General features: G+C 49.0%; 6 protein-coding genes across 6 annotated transcripts; 4 read left to right on the forward strand and 2 right to left on the reverse strand.

Moving 5' to 3' along the window:
- Positions 1–595: 595 nt before the first annotated feature.
- Positions 596–1,523, forward strand: EPUS_05479 (uncharacterized protein; the record flags this gene model as incomplete). Its single annotated transcript, XM_007806244.1, has 3 exons — positions 596–620; positions 741–929; positions 1,003–1,523. The coding sequence occupies 3 exons, from the start codon at positions 596–598 to the stop codon at positions 1,521–1,523; spliced, it is 735 nt and encodes a 244-aa protein (XP_007804435.1).
- Positions 1,524–2,298: 775 nt separating this feature from the next.
- On the forward strand, positions 2,299–3,683 carry EPUS_05480 (uncharacterized protein; the record flags this gene model as incomplete). The annotated part of the gene is made up of 4 exons (XM_007806245.1): positions 2,299–2,438; positions 2,498–2,507; positions 2,558–2,762; positions 2,812–3,683. 4 exons carry the CDS (start codon positions 2,299–2,301, stop codon positions 3,681–3,683), a joined length of 1,227 nt encoding a protein of 408 aa, XP_007804436.1.
- A 260-nt stretch (positions 3,684–3,943) lies between these two features.
- EPUS_05481 (uncharacterized protein) lies at positions 3,944–5,173 on the forward strand (the record flags this gene model as incomplete). The annotated part of the gene is made up of 1 exon (XM_007806246.1): positions 3,944–5,173. One exon carries the CDS (start codon positions 3,944–3,946, stop codon positions 5,171–5,173), a length of 1,230 nt encoding a protein of 409 aa, XP_007804437.1.
- A 1,524-nt stretch (positions 5,174–6,697) lies between these two features.
- EPUS_05482 (uncharacterized protein) lies at positions 6,698–8,659 on the reverse strand (the record flags this gene model as incomplete). Its single annotated transcript, XM_007806247.1, has 4 exons — positions 6,698–7,920; positions 7,978–8,046; positions 8,321–8,498; positions 8,549–8,659. 4 exons carry the CDS (start codon positions 8,657–8,659, stop codon positions 6,698–6,700), a joined length of 1,581 nt encoding a protein of 526 aa, XP_007804438.1.
- Positions 8,660–11,944: 3,285 nt separating this feature from the next.
- Positions 11,945–16,948, forward strand: EPUS_05483 (uncharacterized protein; the record flags this gene model as incomplete). The annotated part of the gene is made up of 5 exons (XM_007806248.1): positions 11,945–12,396; positions 12,456–12,917; positions 12,973–13,831; positions 13,891–15,304; positions 16,590–16,948. The coding sequence occupies 5 exons, from the start codon at positions 11,945–11,947 to the stop codon at positions 16,946–16,948; spliced, it is 3,546 nt and encodes a 1,181-aa protein (XP_007804439.1).
- A 558-nt stretch (positions 16,949–17,506) lies between these two features.
- EPUS_05484 (uncharacterized protein) lies at positions 17,507–21,857 on the reverse strand (the record flags this gene model as incomplete). The annotated part of the gene is made up of 2 exons (XM_007806249.1): positions 17,507–20,633; positions 21,241–21,857. 2 exons carry the CDS (start codon positions 21,855–21,857, stop codon positions 17,507–17,509), a joined length of 3,744 nt encoding a protein of 1,247 aa, XP_007804440.1.
- Between the last annotated feature and the right edge of the window lie 550 nt (positions 21,858–22,407).

Below are 22,407 nucleotides of genomic sequence, written 5' to 3' on the forward strand. Positions count from 1 at the left end.
GAAGATCAAACCGTTACAGATTTTACTAAATTTAGGTAGTCGTGGCATCTACGGAGGCGTGCGCCAAAAGTTGTGCAAGTACGCTAAGTGATAGCGTGCCAAGAAGAACATCATTTTTGTAATGTCATTCCAATCATTTCTAGGGCTAAAGCCTATATTCAGCCTAAAACGTCGTAGCAGATACCACTACTATGTCCCCTGAGCAACCACAATTCTAGGGCGCTTTAGCTTCGAAATCAGACACCTAGGTGCTAAGGGTCCTTTAATGCCCCACTGCTTCAGGCGTCAGCAGGCTTAAAGCTTATAGAGGTGAAGTCAAATGACATAATAGTCAAGAGTATACATCTTGGCAAGCTATCTCTTAGCGTACTTGCACAACTTCTGGTGCACGACTCCGTACCATCAGTCTAACTAGTGTCAACGAGTAGTTAGATCCGTTTTGGCCCCGAAAGCTGTATCAATGTGTTACTCGAGTCCCGCCTTACCAGTCCCGCATTCCTTCCCCCAACCCATCTATCCTTTCTCCTGTTCTTTCCTTTGTCCCGGGGTCACTCTTTCGTCTTTCTTGTCGATTACTGCAGGAATTTGGTCTATCATGTCTTATGATCAGGATGAGAGAGGTGAGTTTAATCTTCCGAGTTTTGGGCAGCCGAGTCTTGGGCAGGGGAGTGTTGGGGACGGCAATCGGTGCCGGGTGGGGAAGCGCTTCCTCATTTCTCTCGTCTGACTTGTCTATACAGAATATTTTTATGCCAGCCGGCCTGGGTATTCCTCCACCCGCCGGAATAGTTATGACGGCCACTACGACCAGGAGCGTCGCCAGCCACTGCCGCATCTCCCCATGCAGGATTATAAGCACGAAGAGTACAGAGACAAGCCAAGGAAGTCATGCCTGAAATTAGACCAAGCGCCTGTTTCTCATAGCAGAGGTACGTGGGCACATGTCGAACAACCAGAAACCTCTGTTGCACGATGAAGCTCCCTTCTAACGACGACTTGTAGCTCTCCAGTCACCTTTGCCATCTCCCGCATCTACGTACAGCCGCAGGTCAAGCCGAGCTAGCTTCAGCGACTACGACGAGATACAGCCCTACAACCCGCACCAGCGCGCCTTGACATTCCCCCAAAACAAGACCAAGGATGACGATTTTTTGGATGCCTTGGCCGAGATTGACAAGCGCAGGAAGATGCGCAACAAGACGCTACTTTATGCGGGCCTTGCCTGCGTCACGACCGTAGCCGCGTCCAACAACATCTACCAAGCGACCAAGGCACATATGGGCCGCCGTCAGGAGATGCAACAGGGAACCATGGACGCGGAGGCAGCGAAGAAAGCTAGAACGAAAGGTCTCAAGATGGATCTGCTTAGCTTGGGTGTTGGCGCGATTTGTATCAATAACGCCGTCAAGGGATGGGGAAAGTATGAAGGATTGAAGAAAGAAGAAAAAAAGACAGATGCAGAATTGAAGAAGAAGAGGCGGGCAAAGAGAGAGGAGGAGGAGTATTTTGAGTCTCTGAGATAAGGCCGTCTACGTGGTCGGGTTTTGTTTTTCAGCTAGCGGGTTGTTATTGGTGATCATGAAAATTGTTCGGATGTTCAGGGCAAGACATTCCCGTCTCTGGCGTACTGTTATCTTGCCGGAAAACAGACTGGTCGAAAGCAAGGTTGAAGACACGTCGACTCTCGGTACAATCAATTATCTTGGCCTTCTCTCTCGTGATCAAGGCAAATTGGACGAGGCACACGAGATGTTCCCAAGAGTTGGGAAAAAAGCAAGTAGGTTTAACGGCAGCTTTACTATCAATTTGGTTGAAGCGTTCAGCTATGAAATTCAAGAAACGAAGAATTAATACAGTCCTTAGCGAAACCAGCTTCCACTCTAAAGACTCGTGGATGTTGACCTCCAGCCACAATCCGCTGACTCCTCAGCTGTACGGAGTACTAGTACGTAGTAAGTGATTAGTCGTTGCAGATAGGTGGATGATTGGCCCCAAGGCTACTGCCTGCGGGTAATTGGCCCCGGGTAAGTAATACCTGCAGCTCACCCCTGGTCTGGGTGAGACCGGGGTGAGCCTGGGGCAGATTTTTGTTGACTTGGCGAGAATGACGTCTCTGTTTCTTGTTTTGCAGATCAGGAACAGGTTCAGCGGCTTGCATGTCAATCACAATCACAATCACGATCACGATCCCATGGTACTTGGACTGACTACTTCATCACGCCGGTCAACTCATTTGCTTCCTGTGTTGATTCTTGAGACACGTCTCCATCATCTGGATTATAGGACAACTACTCAAACATGGTGTACATTCGCCAGCGCAATCTGGAGAAGCTCCATGAATACAAATACTCTGGAGTCGACCACTCCTTGGTATCAAAATACATACTGAAGCCATTCTACACTAATGTCGCCATCAAATGCTTTCCCATGTCTATGGCGTAAGTTGATGCCTATCTACCAATTCACAATATGTAGACTAACCATGTTGCACTTTCAGACCTAATCTGGTACAATCGTATCCCTTCTCCTCTCCAACATACTGCTCACATGCTATCAGATCACACTCACCGGCTTCAGCTTTGTCGTCGTCAATTTCCTGACGCTCCTCTGGTACAACCCGACCCTTGACACAGACTGCCCACCATGGGTGTATGCAAGCTGGGCACTTGGGCTCTTCCTCTATCAAACCTTCGACGCGGTCGACGGCACTCAAGCACGCAGAACACATCAAAGCGGACCCCTTGGAGAGCTTTTTGACCATGGTAGGCAGTTCCACTATGTCTAGCGAGGGCATCAGCTGATTGAACATAGGCGTTGACGCATGTAACACTTCTCTCGAGGTCCTCCTGTTTGCAGGTGCCATGAATCTCGGCCAGTCCTGGATCACAGTCCTTATATTATTTGGAGCACTGTTTACATTCTATATCCAAACCTGGGACGAATATCACACCCACACCCTGACATTAGGCATCATCTCTGGACCAGTCGAAGGAGTTTTGACCCTATGTATCGTCTTTTTCATCACCTACCTGCAGGGCGGCGCAAGCTTCTGGCAACAGTCGGCGATGAAGACGATAGGATTAGAGAAGAATGCGCTGATCCCGGACCTTTTGTATGACATGGCATGGAAGGAATGGTTCATGGTCTATGGTGGAATGGTGCTCGTCTTCAATACCCTCGAAAGTGCCATCAACGTGATGAAAGTGCGCAAGGAGAGAGGTCAAGATCCAGCTCGAGCTCTGCTAGGCCTGATACCAGCCGGGGTCACCTGGGTCCTGGTCACAGCATATCTTGCTCTACAACCAACGATACTCCATCATCATCTTGTGCCTTTCATCTTCTTTGTCGGTCTGATCAACGCCTATTCGGTTGGTCAGATGATTGTTGCTCATCTCGCGAAAGCAAGATACCCGTATCAGAACGTTCTTATCGCACCTCTTGCTTGGGGAGTCATCGACAGCATCGGACCTCGATTAGGCCTTTGGCCAAGCGCTCTTGGTGATGGTGTATACCAAGTCGCATTTGTCTTCCTCTGCCTGGGTCTGGGGCTTGGAGTGTATGGAAGCTTCGTCTACGATGTTATCACCACCATTTGCGATTATTTGGACATATGGTGTCTCACCATCAAGCATCCGTATGTAGAGGGCCAAAGTGACACGGCCGAGGTGAAGAAGTCGAAATAGTCAATCACAGCATGATGCGTCAGACGTCACACGTCACACGTCTGACTGTTCTGAAGCAGTCACCATCTTCGCGTTTGCATTTGAGAATATTCTATCCGTCGGCAGCCCAGCCTGAGTCATTGTTTACTTCCGCTCACCGCTTCCAGACTATTCTTATTATGCTCAACTGACTGAACACCTCTCTGGCTCAACTCATCTTTACGTGTCCCGGAACATCCTTGCCTTCCGTTTCCCAGTCACTGGGTGTCTTCGGCCTCATCATGCATCAACCACCATGGATGTGTAACAACAAGGACTGCGCCTTCCGTAACCGGCTGCTTGCTGATGCACAGCGTACGACTCGTCACGTCTGTCAGCCAGTCCCTATTCCTGTCTTCCTCAATCCCTTTCCGCCCCCGAATCCAATCACGGTCCTCCCGCCCCCTCCTTTGGCACCAGCTCCTCCGGTACCATTCTATTTCCCACCACCGACTGTTCCCCAACCCGCACCGCCTGCTCTGTTTCCGATGCCGGGTCCTCCTGTTCCAATGCTTCCTCCCGCTCCTATGCCTCCAGGACCTTATATGTTGCCGCTTCCTCCAGCTCCCGCAGCTCCCGCTACAGGCCAACCTGCTACCCCTGCACCACCGCAACCGGAGCAGAAGCAGCCACCTCCTGCTAGTCCGGAAGCTCAAAAGTCCCCGCCTATCGGTAGCGTAATCCACGAGAAAAGTGTGCACAAGTTTGAGCCAAAGAAGGGACCGATTTCGAAACATCATAAAGAAGCTCTATCTGATTTCGAAGAACGCACTCGACGACAGGAGTATCGTGATCTTTCCGAATCTAGCAAGCAGCAACCTGCAAAGAAGGCCGAGGAAAGCAAACCAAGATCAATCCTGAAACAACCTCAATCAGCAAACCCTACAGTCAATCAAGAAGTACACGTCAATGTGTACAATGGTGGACAGCAAACCAAGGCAGAAGCTAAGAACAATGCTAGCAATTCCGAGTCCGTCAAATCTGTGCCTGCCAAGGACGCAGGTTCCGTTCGAGAAGAAGCAATCAAACGAGCTCACAGCCTCGCACAAAGCATTGCAAAAGCAACGCTTCCTGCGGCAACGATGAATGATGTGCCAGCTCCGCCATCACAGGCAGGGTCCAACGCTCCGTCTCAAACTCCCTCTCACAACTCGGCAGAACCAGCAGCGCAAGCTGCACCCATGAGCGGCGCCCTCCCTCCTCCCTCCCACACAGGATCCCACGCTCCGTCCAACGCACCCTCTCACGCATCTTCCAAACCACCCTCTCATGCTTCAAAGCCCGACACCGGTAGACCGGCTCCATCAAGCGCTTCCTCAACCATCAAGCCACCATCTCACCGATCCAGTTCGACCAGGAGGTCTCATCATCGAGCTCCGGTTGCTCTGGCGTCCGCTACGGCAAACGCACTTGTCAGTCCGCTTTCGATTGAATCATGGCGGAAGACGGTGAAACGGCCTGTTCCCGCTTAGAGTCTTATCTCGGGGTGACTGTGATCTGGGGTCAAGCTCCAATGGGAGTGGCGAATTGATGCGACGGTGGGGAACTTTCAAGTTTGAGGATCGCTAAATGCAATGTCAACGATGACGGGCACGCTGGGGGCCATGGCTTGGCGAATTACGCTGCTTCGCTATTCGAGGCGCTGAGCTGGCTGCACATAGGGAAAGCAGGCTTGATGGTGGATGATCTCGTTGGGCGGCGGATGGAACGATGTTCTGGAACGGATACCTAGTGATGGCGCTTAGGCTGAGGTCTTGTTCGGTGCTAAGTACTTGCTGTGAAGCTCTACCACCTCTTACAGCACCAAAGATCAGAGCTGTTTCTTTAGAATACTGCCTAATAGAGCTACAAATAAGACATGTTTAGATAATGAAGGTCCCTGGTCCTTTCGCTACTCTCTCCCTCCGTCTTAGGTCCAGAGTTCACCTATATAATGTTCCCTTACCTGTCACTATCACCCTCCCCTGTCCTCCGATCTCCCCGCCCCCTTCAAATATCTCCCTCACGCCCATCTCCCCACCCACTTATACATCCAAGGTAGCCATGCGTCAGGGTAAACAATCCTCCCAATCCCCTGCCGCTGTCTCTAAGTCCCCCTGTTCCAATCCCTCCCCATCCACTTTGATCACTTCACGAGAGTCTAAACCAAAGCCAACAAACCCCCCTACCGAATGGATCCCAGGACCCAACATCCAACTATCCCAACTATGCCGGTCGAGGTTGATCAGATAAGGTTTTGTGAGATAACTGACGATAAAAAGAGGAGGATTTAGACTATGAAGAATGAAGACGAAAGACTGGGGATTATCTAGAAATCCATGCTGGGATGCTAGGATGTCAGGGATTCGATAGCGATCAGATCGGATCGATGGTGGGGTTGTACGTGGTTGGTATGGCTCTGCTGAGTTGGTGGATAGAAAGAATGGGGAGGAAGGGGGAAGGGGAAGGTTGTATAATACAGTAAGTACAGTAGAGAATGGGAATCAGGATTGGGGAACCAACAGAAACAGAGAGTGTACAAGAGACTTCTTTAACTGGCGATATTATAGATGATGAGGTACTAGAAGCATAACTGCGCACAAGCCAATTGAGTATTACCCATTCGTACAAAGAGTGCTTTTTATATCAAGTCATTACTCCGTACAGTCCTGTCATAATGTGTGGAAAATTCTCGAGGTTGAAGCAACCTTATTCGTAAATGGAGTTCGATGTAATGTTTCTAAGCGTCTGAGACATGCGTTGATTAAGAAGAAGCGTCAAGATAGGGAGTTTCTCATTTGGGCAGATCAGATCTGCATCTATTTCGATCATACCACAACGTTAGAGCTTGGAACCATAAGGTGTACTCCTCAGATTTTGAAGTGGGCGTAATTCAACGCATTTTTCTAATCTGCTCCAGTTAGTACATCGGAGGAGACGTCATTGAGCCGTACCCAGGAGAATGAGAGACAAAATCAAGTTCTGCAATTGACCGCAAATGCTAGTTTGGGGTTGTCTCAGTTGCCTCGGCGCATTTGCACCATACAACCATCTCCAGAAGCGACCACAAGTGTCAATATCTGCTTCTCCTTGCCAAGCTCTACAGGCGGAACGCCAACTGGTACAGTAATGAATGGGAAGCGCTGGACAAGTCTAGCAACAGTATAACCCGCTTCTAGAAGAGCGAAGTCCTGCCCCAAGCATATTCGTGGCCCTCCATTGAACGGAAGATACCCATACCCTACATCCCGTAACAGCTCACCGTCTTCCCAGCGCTCAGGCCGAAATTCGAGTGCGTCTTTTCCAAATACATCCGTGCGCCGGTGCATGGCATATACGCAGTACCCAACTGCTTCTCCTTTTCTGATGAGGATTGGAGACTGGCCGTCTGGACCCCCACCAACAGGAAGCGTGGTGGCTTTCAGCGCTGCGCGGGAATTGACGGGAACGGATGGATAGAGCCGGAGGACTTCTTTGAGAATAAGATCGAGGTACCGCATCTTCCTTAAAAGCTCACGAGTAGGGGGGGTTGCCTCTTCCCCTAGACCAGTAATTGATTCGATCTCTGTGCGCAGCTTGCCCAAGACCTGGGGATGTCGAGCTAGAAGTCTTAATGTCCATGTGAGACAGCATGCAGTCGTATCTCTGCCCGCCAACAGAACATTCAGGCATTGGTCACGGAGTTCCTTCTTGTCCCGTGTCTCTTGGATAAGGGCATTAATGAATACATATTGCTTCTTCACCTCCAGGATTGAGTTTTCGGACTGTGGCGCATCGGCAGCGTCCAGCGCTCTTTGGATCGCTTGATCAACGAAATGATGAGAAGTCTTACACGCGCGGCGGAACTCTGGGGTATTTGCAAGCCAATAGAATTCGCCCAGCCGGCCACGATGAGAAAGGTACTCCTGGCCGAGATTGAACGCTTTTGCAAATTCAGATTCCTGTCCCGCAATCTCGCTGCTTTGCAACGAACTCAGCGTCTCACCAAACAGAAGGAATGTAGTAGTGTCGAACGTCAGTCGAAAGAAAAGTGGCTGCAGATCAACGATCCCATCTGCAGGGATGTTACTTATCAAGCTTTCCACGCACTTTTTCATCTCCTCGAAATTTTGGTAGCGATTAGATGCGAATTGGGGACGGAGGAGGGCACGTGAGTGCTTCCATGCTGCGCCATCTTGGGTGAATATGCCGCTCCCCATCAGTGGTGCAAAGTGCTTGGGCCGAAGTCCAAGGCCGAAGTCTTCCCGCCAAAGTTAGCGATGCGTCCAGCGTGCGATAGGATGGGAGGTCTTGTAACCTTCAAACTGATTAGAGAGAATCTCTTCGATATTGCGTGGTTCGACCGTATTGATTCCTCGCAGCCCAACTGTACTATGTCAGCGCGTACCCTTGTCAAAACCGTAACAACGCCAAAAAGAACAAAAGTTAGGGCACGCTCTAGGCTCTAGGGCTCTAGTTTATTAAGAAAGAGCCGAGGGCTTGAACATCTCTAGTACCATCTCAATATATGGTGAAGCTTGTGATAAGGTAGCTTGAATAATCTCCCCAACTTAGAAGCCCTTCTGTCTCTCTTTCTTGCTGGTCTGTAACCCTCAACGGTGTCCAAATTCGTCGCCATGAACATCAAGGAATTTTCTTACGAAGCTGCTGCTCATGTGTCGTCCCGCTCGACTCCACCACTTCAAGAAAGAACTGCAGAATTGTCTGAGACCTTGCATGCTTGGCGACCTGAAGAAGCATATCCAAGCCTTGCGGCCATTTTGCTGCCCATTTTCGCGGAGCTTTACATCCCATTCGCGCTGCATATTGGTCTTCTTCCTATATTGCGTTACTTATCTTGTACAACGTGGATCTGTTCTTCTCCTTACCTGTCTTTGAACCTGGCGTTTCCAGACTCGATAGCCCACAAGGCTAAATATGGCTATGGTGATAAGCAGCAACCTGGGGCTCATCCAGCCCGATATTTCTACGCATGACATGTTGGACTTCGTAACTCATAGAATTGCGGGTAGCTGAGGGAGTGACCGTCCTCGACTGACAATAATTAGCCATTCTATGCAGGTCTACGCTTTTGTTGCTTTCGGCCCGAATCTTGGCGCCAAATTTTATGGCAGTTCTCAAGTCCCATTCCATCCCCCCCCCCCTTCCTTCAAACCGTTATTACTATAACCACTCACTCTAATCAAGGCTACGATGGATCCTGAACGGGCAAACAGACGCCGCGTCTGCCGAAAGCCTCCTTTGTCGGATCCTCCTTCTCCCGCGGCTCCCCGAGCGTCGAAAACCATCCTTGACACTACGTCGAACGCGCCTTCTCGCCAACGCGCGTGCCACGGCAGGCAAACTGTCTCATACACAATTATTCAAAATCCATAATGTAGCTAATCGGACAGGCTATAAAATCATCAAAGAAGGAACCACGCGCCGTAGTCAGAAACTCTATTATTGAGGCCGAAAGTCAGTTCTAGCTCCTCACGAGGCCGATGCTATCAAGACTGTTGAAGATGCGAATTTTGGCTTTGCCTCGTCTAGTCACTTTAGGGTTGCGAAGACTATTAGCGTAGCTAATGGATCTGAACGCGCAATTCAAAGGAATATAAAAAATCATGGTGTGAAAACGTATATAGCCGTTCAAAAAAGATGCTCTCACAATCGCATATTGACGCCCGAATTATATAGGAATTTGAACGTTGATATTAGAGATTAGATATATTTAAGAAGTAGGGGCGCTGAAGACGAATTCTGCACCTCCTCGTGAGAGCGCCTGGAAACTGCTATCGTCAAATAGCAGGCCAACGCAGAAACGCACCGCAGATGGTTTGGCTCACCGAATCGTCAACCGAGCGCACTCGGTCCACCCTCTGAACAAACTTTTACGACAACTACCTAGCTACCTACGTAGACAACATCGCTCGTACGACGTCAACGAAATGTGAGCCACCTCCCTGATTCTAACAAAGGGACGGCGGGGATGCAGAAAGAACCACTTAAGATCAGGTGTGGGCAGCCTGTTTTTACGACCGCAATAATTAAAGAGGACACCTAACAGCAATGGCGACTTGGAAAATTTGGATACTTTGTGGGTTCTGAGAGAGATAAGGATCTCTACTACATCCCGGCGGCCCCTTACCATCGAGCGTTACAGACAAGGCGTAATAGTCCACCGAGTCAATTTAATACGGGCCAACGATTACACAAAGGAATGAAGAGGACAGACAAAATTTGAGAAGACAACCCTGTAGTGGCTTAATACACATTATAGATAATACTAAAACATTTAAAACGTGGTTCTGATATAAGGAGTCTACGCGTGTATCGCAGGCGAAACACAACAATCAGGAATCACACGCGGTGACCTGTGAGCATCAACCATTTCTCTGTGAATGACCGCGGTTTGCCTACCAATATCAGGCCTTGGTGTAAGGTTTTACAGGGACAATCCGGCAACTCGACTGCCCTGGAGTGTGTGTGGATGTTAGGCAAGCCCTAAGAACCAGCAATCTTGGGAGGACCCTTGACATGTGTGAACGCATACAACCCTCAAGCGCTGCGCATCAACCACCAGGTTTTGAGGGTTTTTCCTAAATTAGCCTAACTGTCTGCACGGCCCATTGGAGACCGAAACGGACGTTAAACAAGATCAAATAATATTTAAGATGTATTGATGATGTGATGAAACCTATCTTGCCACTTGCCTACAGCGACAGACTCATATTCATTGTCGACCTAGTACGGAGTCGTGCTTTAAAAGTCATTGATATACGCTAAAACTAGAGCGTCACTAGCAAACTCTAGCTGACCTTAGTGCTGCGTAGTTCGTGCTCTATGGAGAAGCAGCCTTGTAGTGACCCCTAATAGCGCCCATAATTTTTCTAGAGATCTTTAGGGCCTCTCGGCCTTATTTCAGGCTGTAAGGCGTGACTCAGAACCTATATCTGTTAAGCGTCAGGCATTGGGCTAATTAGCAGCTCCGACATCCTAAGTAGAAACTAGCATGAAACTACCTCGAAAACAGCTAGCCTTTCTTCATCCTAGTTAGCGTATATCAATAACTTTTGAAGCACGACTCTGTACTAAAGCTCCAAATGCTCTTTCAACAACCCAAATTAAGCTCAAGCGTCAAAATCAAATTATTTATGTGTATACACTTATTAGCTGGAATCTCAAAGATTAGCTTTATTTCTATATAGGTTTCGGCATGAGGAGACGTCTTATTCAGTCTGATTATGATTATTCTGAACAAATCGTCGCTCTAGAATAAGATACAAATTATACTCTGATTGAGGATAATGATAGGCCTCATGGTACTAAAGGCAAGGGTCCTAATAAGGTCAAAGTACTCAAGGCCCGTCTTTATATCCGATGGGAAACGAATCCGGCCAATTCCCTTGATATTAATCCTATTGAGACAATTTGGAGGATAATAAAGCAGAGATTGAAGTCTAAGGGGGTCATTTTCGAAGAAGCTATCCTGCGCCGAGCCATCCAGGAGGAATAGGATAAAATAACCATCGAGAAGATCAATAAGGCTATCTCAACGATGCTACAGAGGGTTGCCATCCTGAACGAGAGGAATGGGCGCCCTATCCCCTATTGAATAGCTCTGTACTCCGTAGAAGAGCAGGAATCTGAGAACTGTCATGAATTTTGGCGCCAAGCTTCGGTCCCGTTTCCCGAGCTGGTTGCAAATTTGCCGATGAAGCTTGTGTACGGAGTATATTTTATTCATCTGGTTTCATCAGGCGTCTCTAGGACTGCTGCGACCGTCAGGAGTCTCAAGACATTTAGAAATACGTTGATAGGTGGCTTAAACAGTTGAACTGCAATTTTAAAGCAGTCTAGTTACCCTTGAGTAATTTTCTCTACTTGTATTTCCACCGTTAATTTTGCCTTTTAGATTGAGCTTTGGTTCATGCCCTTGGCGCCTATCACCATTTCTCACTCATAAAATATTGCGTCAAGGCATGGTGAGAGGTTGTTTTAATTGGTTGGAGAATGGAAACGCGTAATACGCTAAAAAATATGGTTGATGTACGCAATTCAAAGTTTCAGCCTTACTGCGGGGTTATCCCTCCACCCAGATGGTATTCTGACATTCTCTAAGCCTAATAGAACGCTGCACATCCGAGAAAAGCGCTTGGACTTCATCCTCAACGTCTTCAATATGGGCATAGGCGAGGGAATGCTATCGCCTATGTTTAATCGAGCAGGTATTCGACACCTGGCGAGTGCCAAATGAAGAAAACAGAAGATAGCACCGAGACATGGCTGATCCAGTGTCATTTCTCGTCGGAGGAGTCAGCATCGCTGAAGTTTCTTTCCGGGTGATCAACTATCTCAAGGCCGTCAAGATGGCTGCTGAGACCATCGACGATGATATCGAAGGTTTAATCAACGAGGTTGAGGGGTTGATGGTAGTACATGGGCAGTTGGAACAAGAGTTCCTTAGGAATGTCAATAATGACGCCTTAGGAGAGGAGGAAAAGATGCTGTGGTTCAACACGGGACAGACGCTCAAGAATGGCCAGAAGCTTACCCAAAAGCTCGAAGTTTCCGTAAGGCATATCTACGGGGAGAAACGAATGGTCAGTGGGAAACGAGATGCCTTGATCAAACAACATCGCAAACGAACCAAGGACGGCATCATCTCTGGGCTCAGGGACCAAATTGGGACTTGTCACGGAGGCCTGCAGATGTGGCTCAGTTGCATTTCCATGTGAGCTATTCCATGTGCCATTCTGGCTACTTCCAGCATCCATTCTGACGCGCATCTAGGCGTTCGACTCGTGAGAATCGTGAGGACCAGAAGTCACAGCTCGAACAGCTGGGCACGTTAGTCAGGGGGCTCGAAAGCCAACTGGAGCATATGCAAGACACAGCATTGCCCCCATATGAAAGCATAGCAGGCTCCGCAGTATATACCGACTTCACGTTGGTATCTTTGTCAGTGCTTAACCAGATCCGCACATCAATCAATATCTTCGGAAACAGCGTCACGCATACTACATCGATGACAAACAAGCATTTTGATACACCCAAGCCCGTAGATCAATTCTATACCGGCCGAACAGACCAGGCGGAGCAGTTGAATAACTGGCTGTTGACCAAGGACTACGAAAGACGGGACATGTCACCCGAAAAGACACACGCAAAGCAGAAACGCTTTGTAATATATGGCGTTGGAGGATCAGGAAAGACACAATTCTGTTGCAAGTTTGCCGAGGATAACAGGGACTAGTAGGTCTACCCTAGCCTCCGTCGCTCTTTGGTTATGCTAACTCATCGCGCCCAGCTTCTGGGGCATCTTTTGGGTTGACGGAAGCAGCCGACAACGGCTCAAACAAACCTTCTCCCAGAATGTGTCAATCATTGGGGGGGTAGGGGCCAATGAAAATGCCGCACTCAATTGGTTGTCAAACCTTAATGAACCTTGGTTACTCATTATTGATAACGCTGACGACCCTGACCTCAAGCTTGAAGAATATTTTCCACGAGGAAATCGGGGTCACATCCTGATTACGACCCGGGACCCGCTCAACAAATCATATGGAACCGTCGGTAATGGGTTCTTCGAATTTCAAGGGTTAAAGAACGATGATGCGAGCTGTTTACTTCTCAGAGCTGCTGGACAAGTAAAGCCGTGGGATTCCACTATATCCAATATTGCTACGACTATTGCGAAAACACTTGGATATCTCGCGCTAGCAATCACTCAAGCAGGCAGAACAATCCGTCAAGGCTACTGCAAGCTTCACGAATACCTGGACTTCTATGAACGGCAATGGAAGAAGACGAGACAAGGAAGGCAAGCCGTGAAGGTACGAGACACCGCCGACGATTTGAGTGTCTTCGCAACCTTTGAGTTAAATCGACGAGCTATAGAAGCCCGAGATACTGAGGCTTCTAGGGATGCGCTGCAATTACTTAACACTTTCGCATTCTTGCACAACCAGAATATAAACTTCGATATCATGAAAAAAGCGGTGACGAATTCAAAGGTGGAGAGTATGCAGCATGAGGAGAACAAAAAGAAGGAAGCGCAGATAAGAGCTGCTAGTCCGCCGCCTGACTGGCCAACATGGTGGAAGAAGACTATGTCTGCCATCCTCGCCTTCATTTACAAGAATCGAAGCCCACATGTTTTACCTAGTGTACGTTTCACTCGCCTCTCAATTTTCTTCTTTCCGGAACTATCCAGCTAATGACAAAGGTTATCCGCGATGGCCGGGAATCAAAGGAATTTGACCCAGATCGTTTACGCGCCGCTCTACGGCAGCTCGCACAGTTCTCATTGGTCACACACAGCGAGAAGATTGACAGTTACTCCATTCACCCACTTGTGCACAAGTGGGCGCGTGAAAGACCTGATATGAGCATCGCGGAGCAGGGTGTCTGGTCGGAAGCTGCGGCAGTGCTGCTTTCCAGTTGCATTTTGATCCCACCTCTCGGCAACACTAGGGAGGAGGAACATATGCGAACATACCTCTTACCCCACGTCGACCATGTACGTCAATGTCAGGCGTCGATAGAGCAGCGCATGAGAGACAAACGCATGGCTCGGATGAAACCATGGCCTATATTCGAGGGTGGCTTCAACGGAGAGAAAGCACTTATGTATGCGAAGTTCAGCCTCGTTTACGCCCAGAATGGACACTGGGAGGAAGCAAAGAGATTACAATTGGCTGTTAAAGACTTCACAATGCAAGTTTTGGGCTTGGAACATGCTAATACCCGTCGCATCATGCTAGTGCTATCGGATACTCTGTTCCACCTTGGCCAGAGCGATGATGCTGCCGCCTTGCAAAAACAAGTCCTGGACGCTTGCACCACCCATATGGGTGCTGATCACCACGATACACTGGTTGCGAAGTGCAAACTTGGAGAGTCTCGATTTTTGCAGGGTCGTCATAGCGACGCGAAGAAGTTACAGGAAGAGGCTGTTACCGCCTTGACTGAACGTCATGGTCTTTACCACGAAGACACTCTCAATGCGATCGATGATCTCGGGCGAACGGTCCTGATGTTCTACACCGATGAGTCCATTAAGCGAGCTCGGGAACTGCATCTAACAGCCGTAGATGGAATGAAAAAGGTACACGGGCACGATCATTCGCGCACTCTCAAAGCATGCGAAAACCTCTGTGCGGCTGCTGTACAAAGCGGCGATCAGAACCATTTGGAGGATGCCCACGAAATGATGATTCAAGTGTTCGAGACCCGGAAAGAAAATTTAGGTAGAGAGCACGCGTATACGCTCCTCGCCATGGTGAACCTGGCTCTCGTCAAAAGCGGGCTAGGCAATCTTAGAGGCGCCGAAGAATTGATCCTATTGGCTTTACCAATCGCTGAGCGCAATCTAGGTAGCGATCATATGGGTTGTCTTTGGGGCCGCTACCATCTCGGAAAGATATTAGTGCGGCAACAAAGATGGGAAGAGGCCGAACGGTACCTCGTCGATGTTACAGAACGCCAGCGCAATCTTCTTCAGGGTAGAGGACAGTATCATCCGGATAGAGTGGGTTCGCTGGTGGAGCTGGCTGCGGCATATAACGCACTGGGTAAATTCGAGGAGTGTAATAGAGCAGTGGACGAGGCGCTAGATGTATTAGAGAAGATTAGCACCAGTGAGCATCCGGTTGCAAAGAAGCTAAAAGAAGATAGAAAGAGATGGACAGAGGAACGGAACAAGAAAAGATAAGACTAATGTCTTTTAAAGAAATGCCCGTGATGTGAAGGGCGGCGGGAGTCTAAGTTATGTAGTGGGTAAGTATCTGCGCACGGGGCTGCGCAGGGGATTTGCAGGATCTCTAAAGAAAACAATGGGCAACCGCACCTTGGTATCAAGCAGTTAAGAACTCAACGCTGGCCTTCTGCACAGCAATGGCCAGGCCACACGTTATTCATAGCCCCCTGTGCGTATATACGTGTGGGGGGGGAACCATCAAGTACCCCACCTGAAGCGTCACCACATTCTAGGCAACCCCAGGGATCCGCCACGGGGTGTACTGCTTCGGCCCTTCGGCCCGAAGGCCGGAGCTAGGTGACGGAAATAGTGGGACTTCCCGCCCACCCTCAAAACAACCCCCTTTTTTCTATTTTCTATTATTCCATCAATTGTTATTCAAATCAGTTAAAAAATGGCTAAATATCGCAAAACTACTCGAAAAAACTGTCGACAGCCTGATTCGTCGATTTCGATACCCACAGAGCCTCCACGTGAGCCAAATACGATAGTTGATACTCCACGGCGTACGCGACTTCTTTGCGCCGCGCAGGCTACAGCAGGCAAACTACCTCGAAAAAAGCTATTTGAATCACTTGGTATACCAAAAATAACAGGCTATTGAATCCTTAAATCACAATCTACGCGCTGTAGCAATAGCGTTCATAATCGTGGTCGAAAACCTGCCTTAGAGCCTCATCAATGTGAGGCTATTGAGACGGTTGAAGATAGCTTATTTCGCGCTGCATCTGCCTCTCATTATGCTATAGCAAGCTCTATTAGCCTAGCTCAAGGATCTGAACGTGCAATTCAACGAAATATAGCTCAATTTGGAGTAGGCACCTATAGGGCGCAGCAGAAAAAATACATTCATTCTAAAAATGTTAAGATACGCAAAATATAGGGATTTGAACGTTAACATTAGAATTTAGAGAAATTTAAGCAGTACAAATACAGCGACGAGTGTCATTTTGTATGTGGCTTATAACGTCAAGCTATAGTACATCGTCAACGCAGTACAGAAGCGCGAAATGCTCCTTCCAAGATCCAATTTCGATTGAAACGGCGCAACTAAATTTAGTATGTATTTGCGTACATTGGATGGAATTACAAGAGTCCTCTACACTTCTACACAGGCGCAGGGGGTGGCGGACGGCTTACACAAGCTGATTATCTCGTTTTTTTAGAAGAAGTTATCACTCCCAATTGGGATAAGGATTGGATACTTCTAGAGGATAATGATAATGCGCATGGCACTCGTGGCAAGGCCGAAAACAAAGTCAAAAAGGCCAAAGCTCGTCTAGGGATCCAATGGGAAGCTAATTGCCCAGAATCGCCAGATTTGAACCCTATTGAGAGTATCTGGAGGTTGTTGAAGCAGAGGCTAAAGAATCGAGGCCTTATTACTGATCCAGAGGAGCTGCGGCGGGCAATTGAGGAGGAATGGGATAAAATAACTCTGGAGGAGATCAATAAGGCAATTGCTACGATGCCCAAAAGAGTAGCTGCTGTAAATGAGCGAAATGGTCTTCCTATACCATTTTGAAGATAGAAGTAATAGAGTGCTCCAGGGCGGGAAGTCCCACTATTTCCGTCACCTAGCTCCGGGCCCAACCCGGCCCACGTAGCAGCCTAGGAAAATGCTGATATGTAAAAACGACTTGGGATGATGGATCACTCTGTCTCTCTGTCTCTCTCCTTTTCTCTCTGAGTGAGTACGTACATGGGTGGGTAGGTGGATGAGAAGTGGGGAAAATTACTGCCATCACCACCCACAACTATGACTGGTGATTGATTGATTGATTGATCTGTTGATCTATCGTATATCCTGAATACCCTTGTCTCGGCTCTCGTGACAGAGAGAGAGAGAGAGCTCTAGTCATCTATAACTTCAAAATGTTTTCTGATCGGATCCGGGTTCTTTAATGCTGGGAGTAAGTACGGTTGGTAAGTTACGTAGCCATCCCCCCCCCTTTCCCCCCAAATGGCGAAACGGGTTGGTTGATGTAGACGGCTCGGCCAAAACACCACCCGCCAGTGATTTCAGTACAGTGTGTTGGACTTAAATAACATCTGTGCTTATTATAAAGCTTTCAATTCCCACCTACCTTGATGTACCACGATCTCTGAATGATCTCCTGCCATTCCTTCCCTTCTTCTCAGCCCTCCCCTCAGCTTTCCTTCTCTCAATCCCGGCCCTCCATTTCTCCTTCTCGGGCTCTTCGAATTTGTTCTCCCCCCTCCGCATCCTTATCTTCGCTGAGTGGCCCGATAGTCGGGACAGGGATTGGCTGTTTAGCTGGTCAGCACGAGATTCGGCTGCGTAGTCTGCGAGGGCGGCGAGGTCGGAGGGGGAGAGTGACTCTGGGGTTTCGAAAGAGCTTGCATCCTCTCCTGAAGAGTTGGTGCCGGAGTCGTTCGACATGTGGTTTGTGGCAGATTGATGAAACGGTTGTGGCTTTGGAGCATCCTCTTCTTGCAGCGGGTTTGCAGATGGAGCTCTCCTCTGTCGCAATTTTGCCCTTTGCGATCTCGCCTCGACCTTTTTCTGCTCCCTCTCCTGCTCGATCTCCTTAAGAATCTCAGCAGCATCAGCATCGAAATCGTCATCTTCAGCCTCCAAAATCGCTTGACTCTCTGCATCTATAGACCTCTCCAGTTCTGCCTCCATCGCTCGGTCTGCCCGCTTCTCCTCCTTCATCTCCTCGACCATACTTCTGGCTTTATTCATCAACCTCTCCTTCTGACTCTTGCCCCTCTTCGACTTCTCACCGCCGAGTTGCAGATTCCTTGGTACTCTCGTCTTAGCACCAAGTGCCCAGAGATCACCCCATGATGCCTTCCTTGCATCGCGGTATGCGGTTTTGGAGAAGGATTTCGAGATTATCCAGCGGTCGATCTTGCCTGCTGGAGTGCATAGATCGACTGTCACGTGGCCGGGTCGTTTAAGAGGAGGTAAGATAAGACGAGGAAGTGTTAGAGCGTTTACCTGTGCGGTCTCTGTCGGATCTGTGGCATCCTCGTATCCTTCAAAGGCCGAATCAGTCGCATCTTGTCCTTGAGTGACTGGCCCGTTAGTGATGGAAGTGTCTTGAAGATCTCGACCCTTCTGAACAGCAATATATGAGAAATCAACATCATCACTGTTACGATCCTTCGCACCGAGTATACGTTGGAGAAACGGTGGCCGAATATATCGTTGTTGAAAAGAGCAGTAGTCTTTCCTGCCGCGAGAGACACCAGGGACAGGATACATTGGACAGGGAGCGTGATTCGTACAGGGCGCGATAATCACCCCTTTTCCCTTCTGGACGAGCCTATCCTCATCCGACGAGTCCAGCTTTGTTTCGTAATTTGGTGAGTCTGCAGTGGCAATGTACCTGCTCAGGAGCAGTTCTCTAGCACCAGCAATGACTTCGAACCCTCGGGGAACTCCTTTCTCGATGAGGATGAGGACTCCACTGTCAGGGTTCAGGAGCGACCACAGATTCTGCACTTGGTGTTTTCGCTGCCATTCTTCTCCGAGAGACCACAAAGTATGAGGAGCGATAATCACATCGAATTGCTTCCGCTGAGCAGCAGGTCTATCATCGGACAGAGTGGCTCTATCGCGGAGATGCACATAGTCAGGTAGCCGTGGTAGAAAAGTGGTATTTCCAAGAAGACTAGCAGCACGGTAGCGTAGGCTGTCTGCCCCGGCAAGCACGGTTGATTTGCCCAGCGGAGTTGGTGGTGGAGATGCGTCGCTGGAATGCAGTGCTTCCCATTCAGCCGCGATGATATCACGCCATGCCAATATACCTACACCACCTCCACCAGCATCGAGAACCGAAGCTCCACCCTCTTTGGTCAACAGATCCCGCAGCCATTGTGAACCCAGTCTCTTCCGGGTTTCCACAAGTACGCTAGTAATGGCGGCATATGTGCTTGGCCAAATGGCCGAGACATATGCATTCGCTTCCATCGGTCCCATACCGTGCTGCGATGCGTCGAGAGGGATAGACGTCTGGGGGAGGGTACGACCAATACGCGGTGTCAATGGAGAGTTGGGTAATCCTGGACCACCAAAGACACGCTCACACATTTCTCTGACGTGATTGTTGGAATACTCCGATAGCATCTTCTGAATGGGCTGGACGAAGGACTCCTGGGGCAAGTAAATCGTTCGAGGCGATGTTGAGAACCGTCCAGCCAGGGTCAGCGGGTGCCCCCTTTCAACAGCTTCTTCTTCTGTAGCGGCATTGTCTTCGTATGGCCTGAATTCACCTCCAATCTGCTCTGCTACTTCCAGTGCGCGCTGATTGTAAGATTTGGTGAGATTCAATTGGTTCCTGTCGGAATTGGGCGGAGAGTCCTCTTCATTTACATCACTCTCCGAGCCTTTCCTATCATAAGCAACTGTCTCTCCCTCTTGATTTAGCAGTTCGTGGAGTGCCCTCTCCTCGTCAAGATATATTTCTTTACCTTCCGGCACCCTCTCCAGGGGCTCTCCATAAAGCCTATAGTACGTCTTAGATTCATTCTCCGACAAGACTCCTTCTGGTAGATATTCTCCATGCATTTGTCTGGCTGCTCTCACCACTTCAGCAACAGATGCATCTGAATTCCGTAAAGCTTGCACTGGGTTTGGCAGATCTGTTAGGAATTCTCCTTCACCCTGCGTCGGGAATTCAGCTATTCCTTCATCTTGCAGTATAGCTGGTGTTTCAGATGAATCGCGAAAGCTTTCATCGATCCCTTTCCCTAAGGCCTCGAGATCCTGCTCATATCTTTCCATCACCTGTCGCGTACCTTGGGTCGCCTTGGCTGTAACTTCTGGACTTTCAAACACTGCAGCATTCTCAGCTTCCCACTGATGGTGCACAATTTCATCTAGCCGTTCCGTAGTATACTCCAGGCCAAGCTCGTTAAGATCACCAACCTTAGGCATACGGCGTTGTTGTGTGATCGCCTCGAGCTGCGCATGGTATATCTGGCTAACCACTTCGGCATCGGTGGAGGCCGCATCAGACGGAGGCTTCGGAGCGTCATTGGAGTTGGAAGACGCATGCTTGCTTGAGAAAGGGCGGATACCTTTGCCTCTGTACAGTGGACGAGGCAAAGCGCTCCATGCGCTCCGCTGACGGTAGACATTATATGTGGAAGACGATGCAAAGCCATTTTCAAAAAGCGCCAATAGGTCATCTCGACACGTCTGGCATAGCCTCGGGCGAAGCTTTCGTGACAGCATGCTTCTTGAGGGTCAGCATTGAGCTACAGATCATGGGCATAGGCATGGGTATGGGTCTGGGTGTGTATGGCCGGGGTAGAAAGGGTTTTAGAGAAGAGACGCCAAGGAAATCGATCTCGCAGCCAATCATCAATCAGCCTTAAGTAACATTCCAAGTAACAATACAAGTAACAGGCCTACCAGTCCTTGAGGGCAGAGTTTAAGGTGTCAACGGGACCGTCTCAGGCAAACTTCTTTCAAAGTAGAATTGGCAGACAGCTACCAGGTGTATTGCTAATATACGAGGTTGCCATGGTGCGTTGCATGATCTTCATCCACCTTGCACCAAAATAATTTAATAAATGATAAGTAGACACTGTGTTGTCTATCAAACGTTCTCTTTGCAAACTTCAGCTTCCTCTGGTAGTGGTCGTGAAGGCTATGCCCAAATGAGTGGAAGGAAAACCAAGGGTTCAGTCTGGGTGCAAGTCGAGTTCTGACCACCATCAATGGAACAGGTCAAGACGATTATTCCATCGCCCCGGGGAACGACGCCACTGATACGTGTTAGCTGGGGTACTGCCACAAAGGTAGGCAAAGGGAATTTGTAATCGTCGACAACGACTTACTTGCAATTTGTCAACAGGTCTGTCACGCTCAATTCTGCCGTTTGACTTCCTCCCATTCCGTTGCTGGCACCCGCGCTAAAGGAAAAGATGAAGCTCTGGTCGCCGGTACTGCATTTGGTGATCCCAGCTCTTCCGGGCTCACCACCGGCAGGCACACTTCCAGGATTCTGGTAAATACAGGAGCTTGATCGATTAGTAAAGGTGCTTCGCACGGTAAAAAAGACATAGTCAGGAGGGCCGTATCCAGCAGGTTGGACTGGTTTGCCGGTGAAGCAGAGACCTTCTGGATCGACTGCAAGGGGGCAATCTAGATTGCTCGATACATTGACCCAGATCAAGTCAGTTATCTGCAGAGAGCCAGCACTGCAGTTGGCTGGAGGAGTCGGTGCGGGAGTGCTTGAAGTGGTGGGAGTAGTGGTCACCGCGGCCGTTGAAGTTGCTATTGTAGCCACCTCTGTGCTGCTTATGACCGGGGACGAAGATGTTTCGCACTTTTGGTGACGAGGATGACGTGAACAGTATTGGCTTGATGGCGCATTGTTCTGGAGAGAGGGCGAGCTGAAAACAATAGGAAGCGTTCCTCCCAGAAGGGCAAGGGTGGTAACCGAGAACTTCATCTTTCGAACCGAGAGACTACGGCAATGAGAGGCAGGACAGCAGAAGGAGGGTGTGTAAAGGAATAAAAAGAAAGCTTTATATAAGAAAATATGGCGCGCTGCACCCAGGCTGCTGGCACCTGCTGTCCCTGCCTGGATCTGAGGCAGTTACACGTGGTGGATACCGTAATGGAAAGTGCAGTAACGATGGGCTGAGGAAGCGATGGAGAAAATATTAACATGCAAGCGAGTCTACTGAGCAGACAGGCGAGCATTTGCTGTCCCTGTTCTAGGGCCATCCCCAGTCCTTAGCGATTGTGTCCGACTTGAGAAGCTGACAAAATGCCCGGCTCAGGCACACCTACTGCAAAATAGACAGAATCATGCATCAGGAGGTAGAAAAGTCTGGAGGTTACTGCGGCGACCCCGGATCCTAACTTACGTCGTACATGAACACAAAGCACAAAGCTCCTACCATACCAAGTACCGAAATCTCCATGGAAGACAGAGCGACCTCTGTATTACTACGTATAGCAGCTCCGGAGGACGCCAGACCCGTGTATCAAAAACT

This window comes from Endocarpon pusillum (genome assembly GCF_000464535.1).
Source record: "Endocarpon pusillum Z07020 unplaced genomic scaffold scaffold5250, whole genome shotgun sequence".
Lineage (NCBI taxonomy): Eukaryota > Fungi > Ascomycota > Eurotiomycetes > Verrucariales > Verrucariaceae > Endocarpon > Endocarpon pusillum.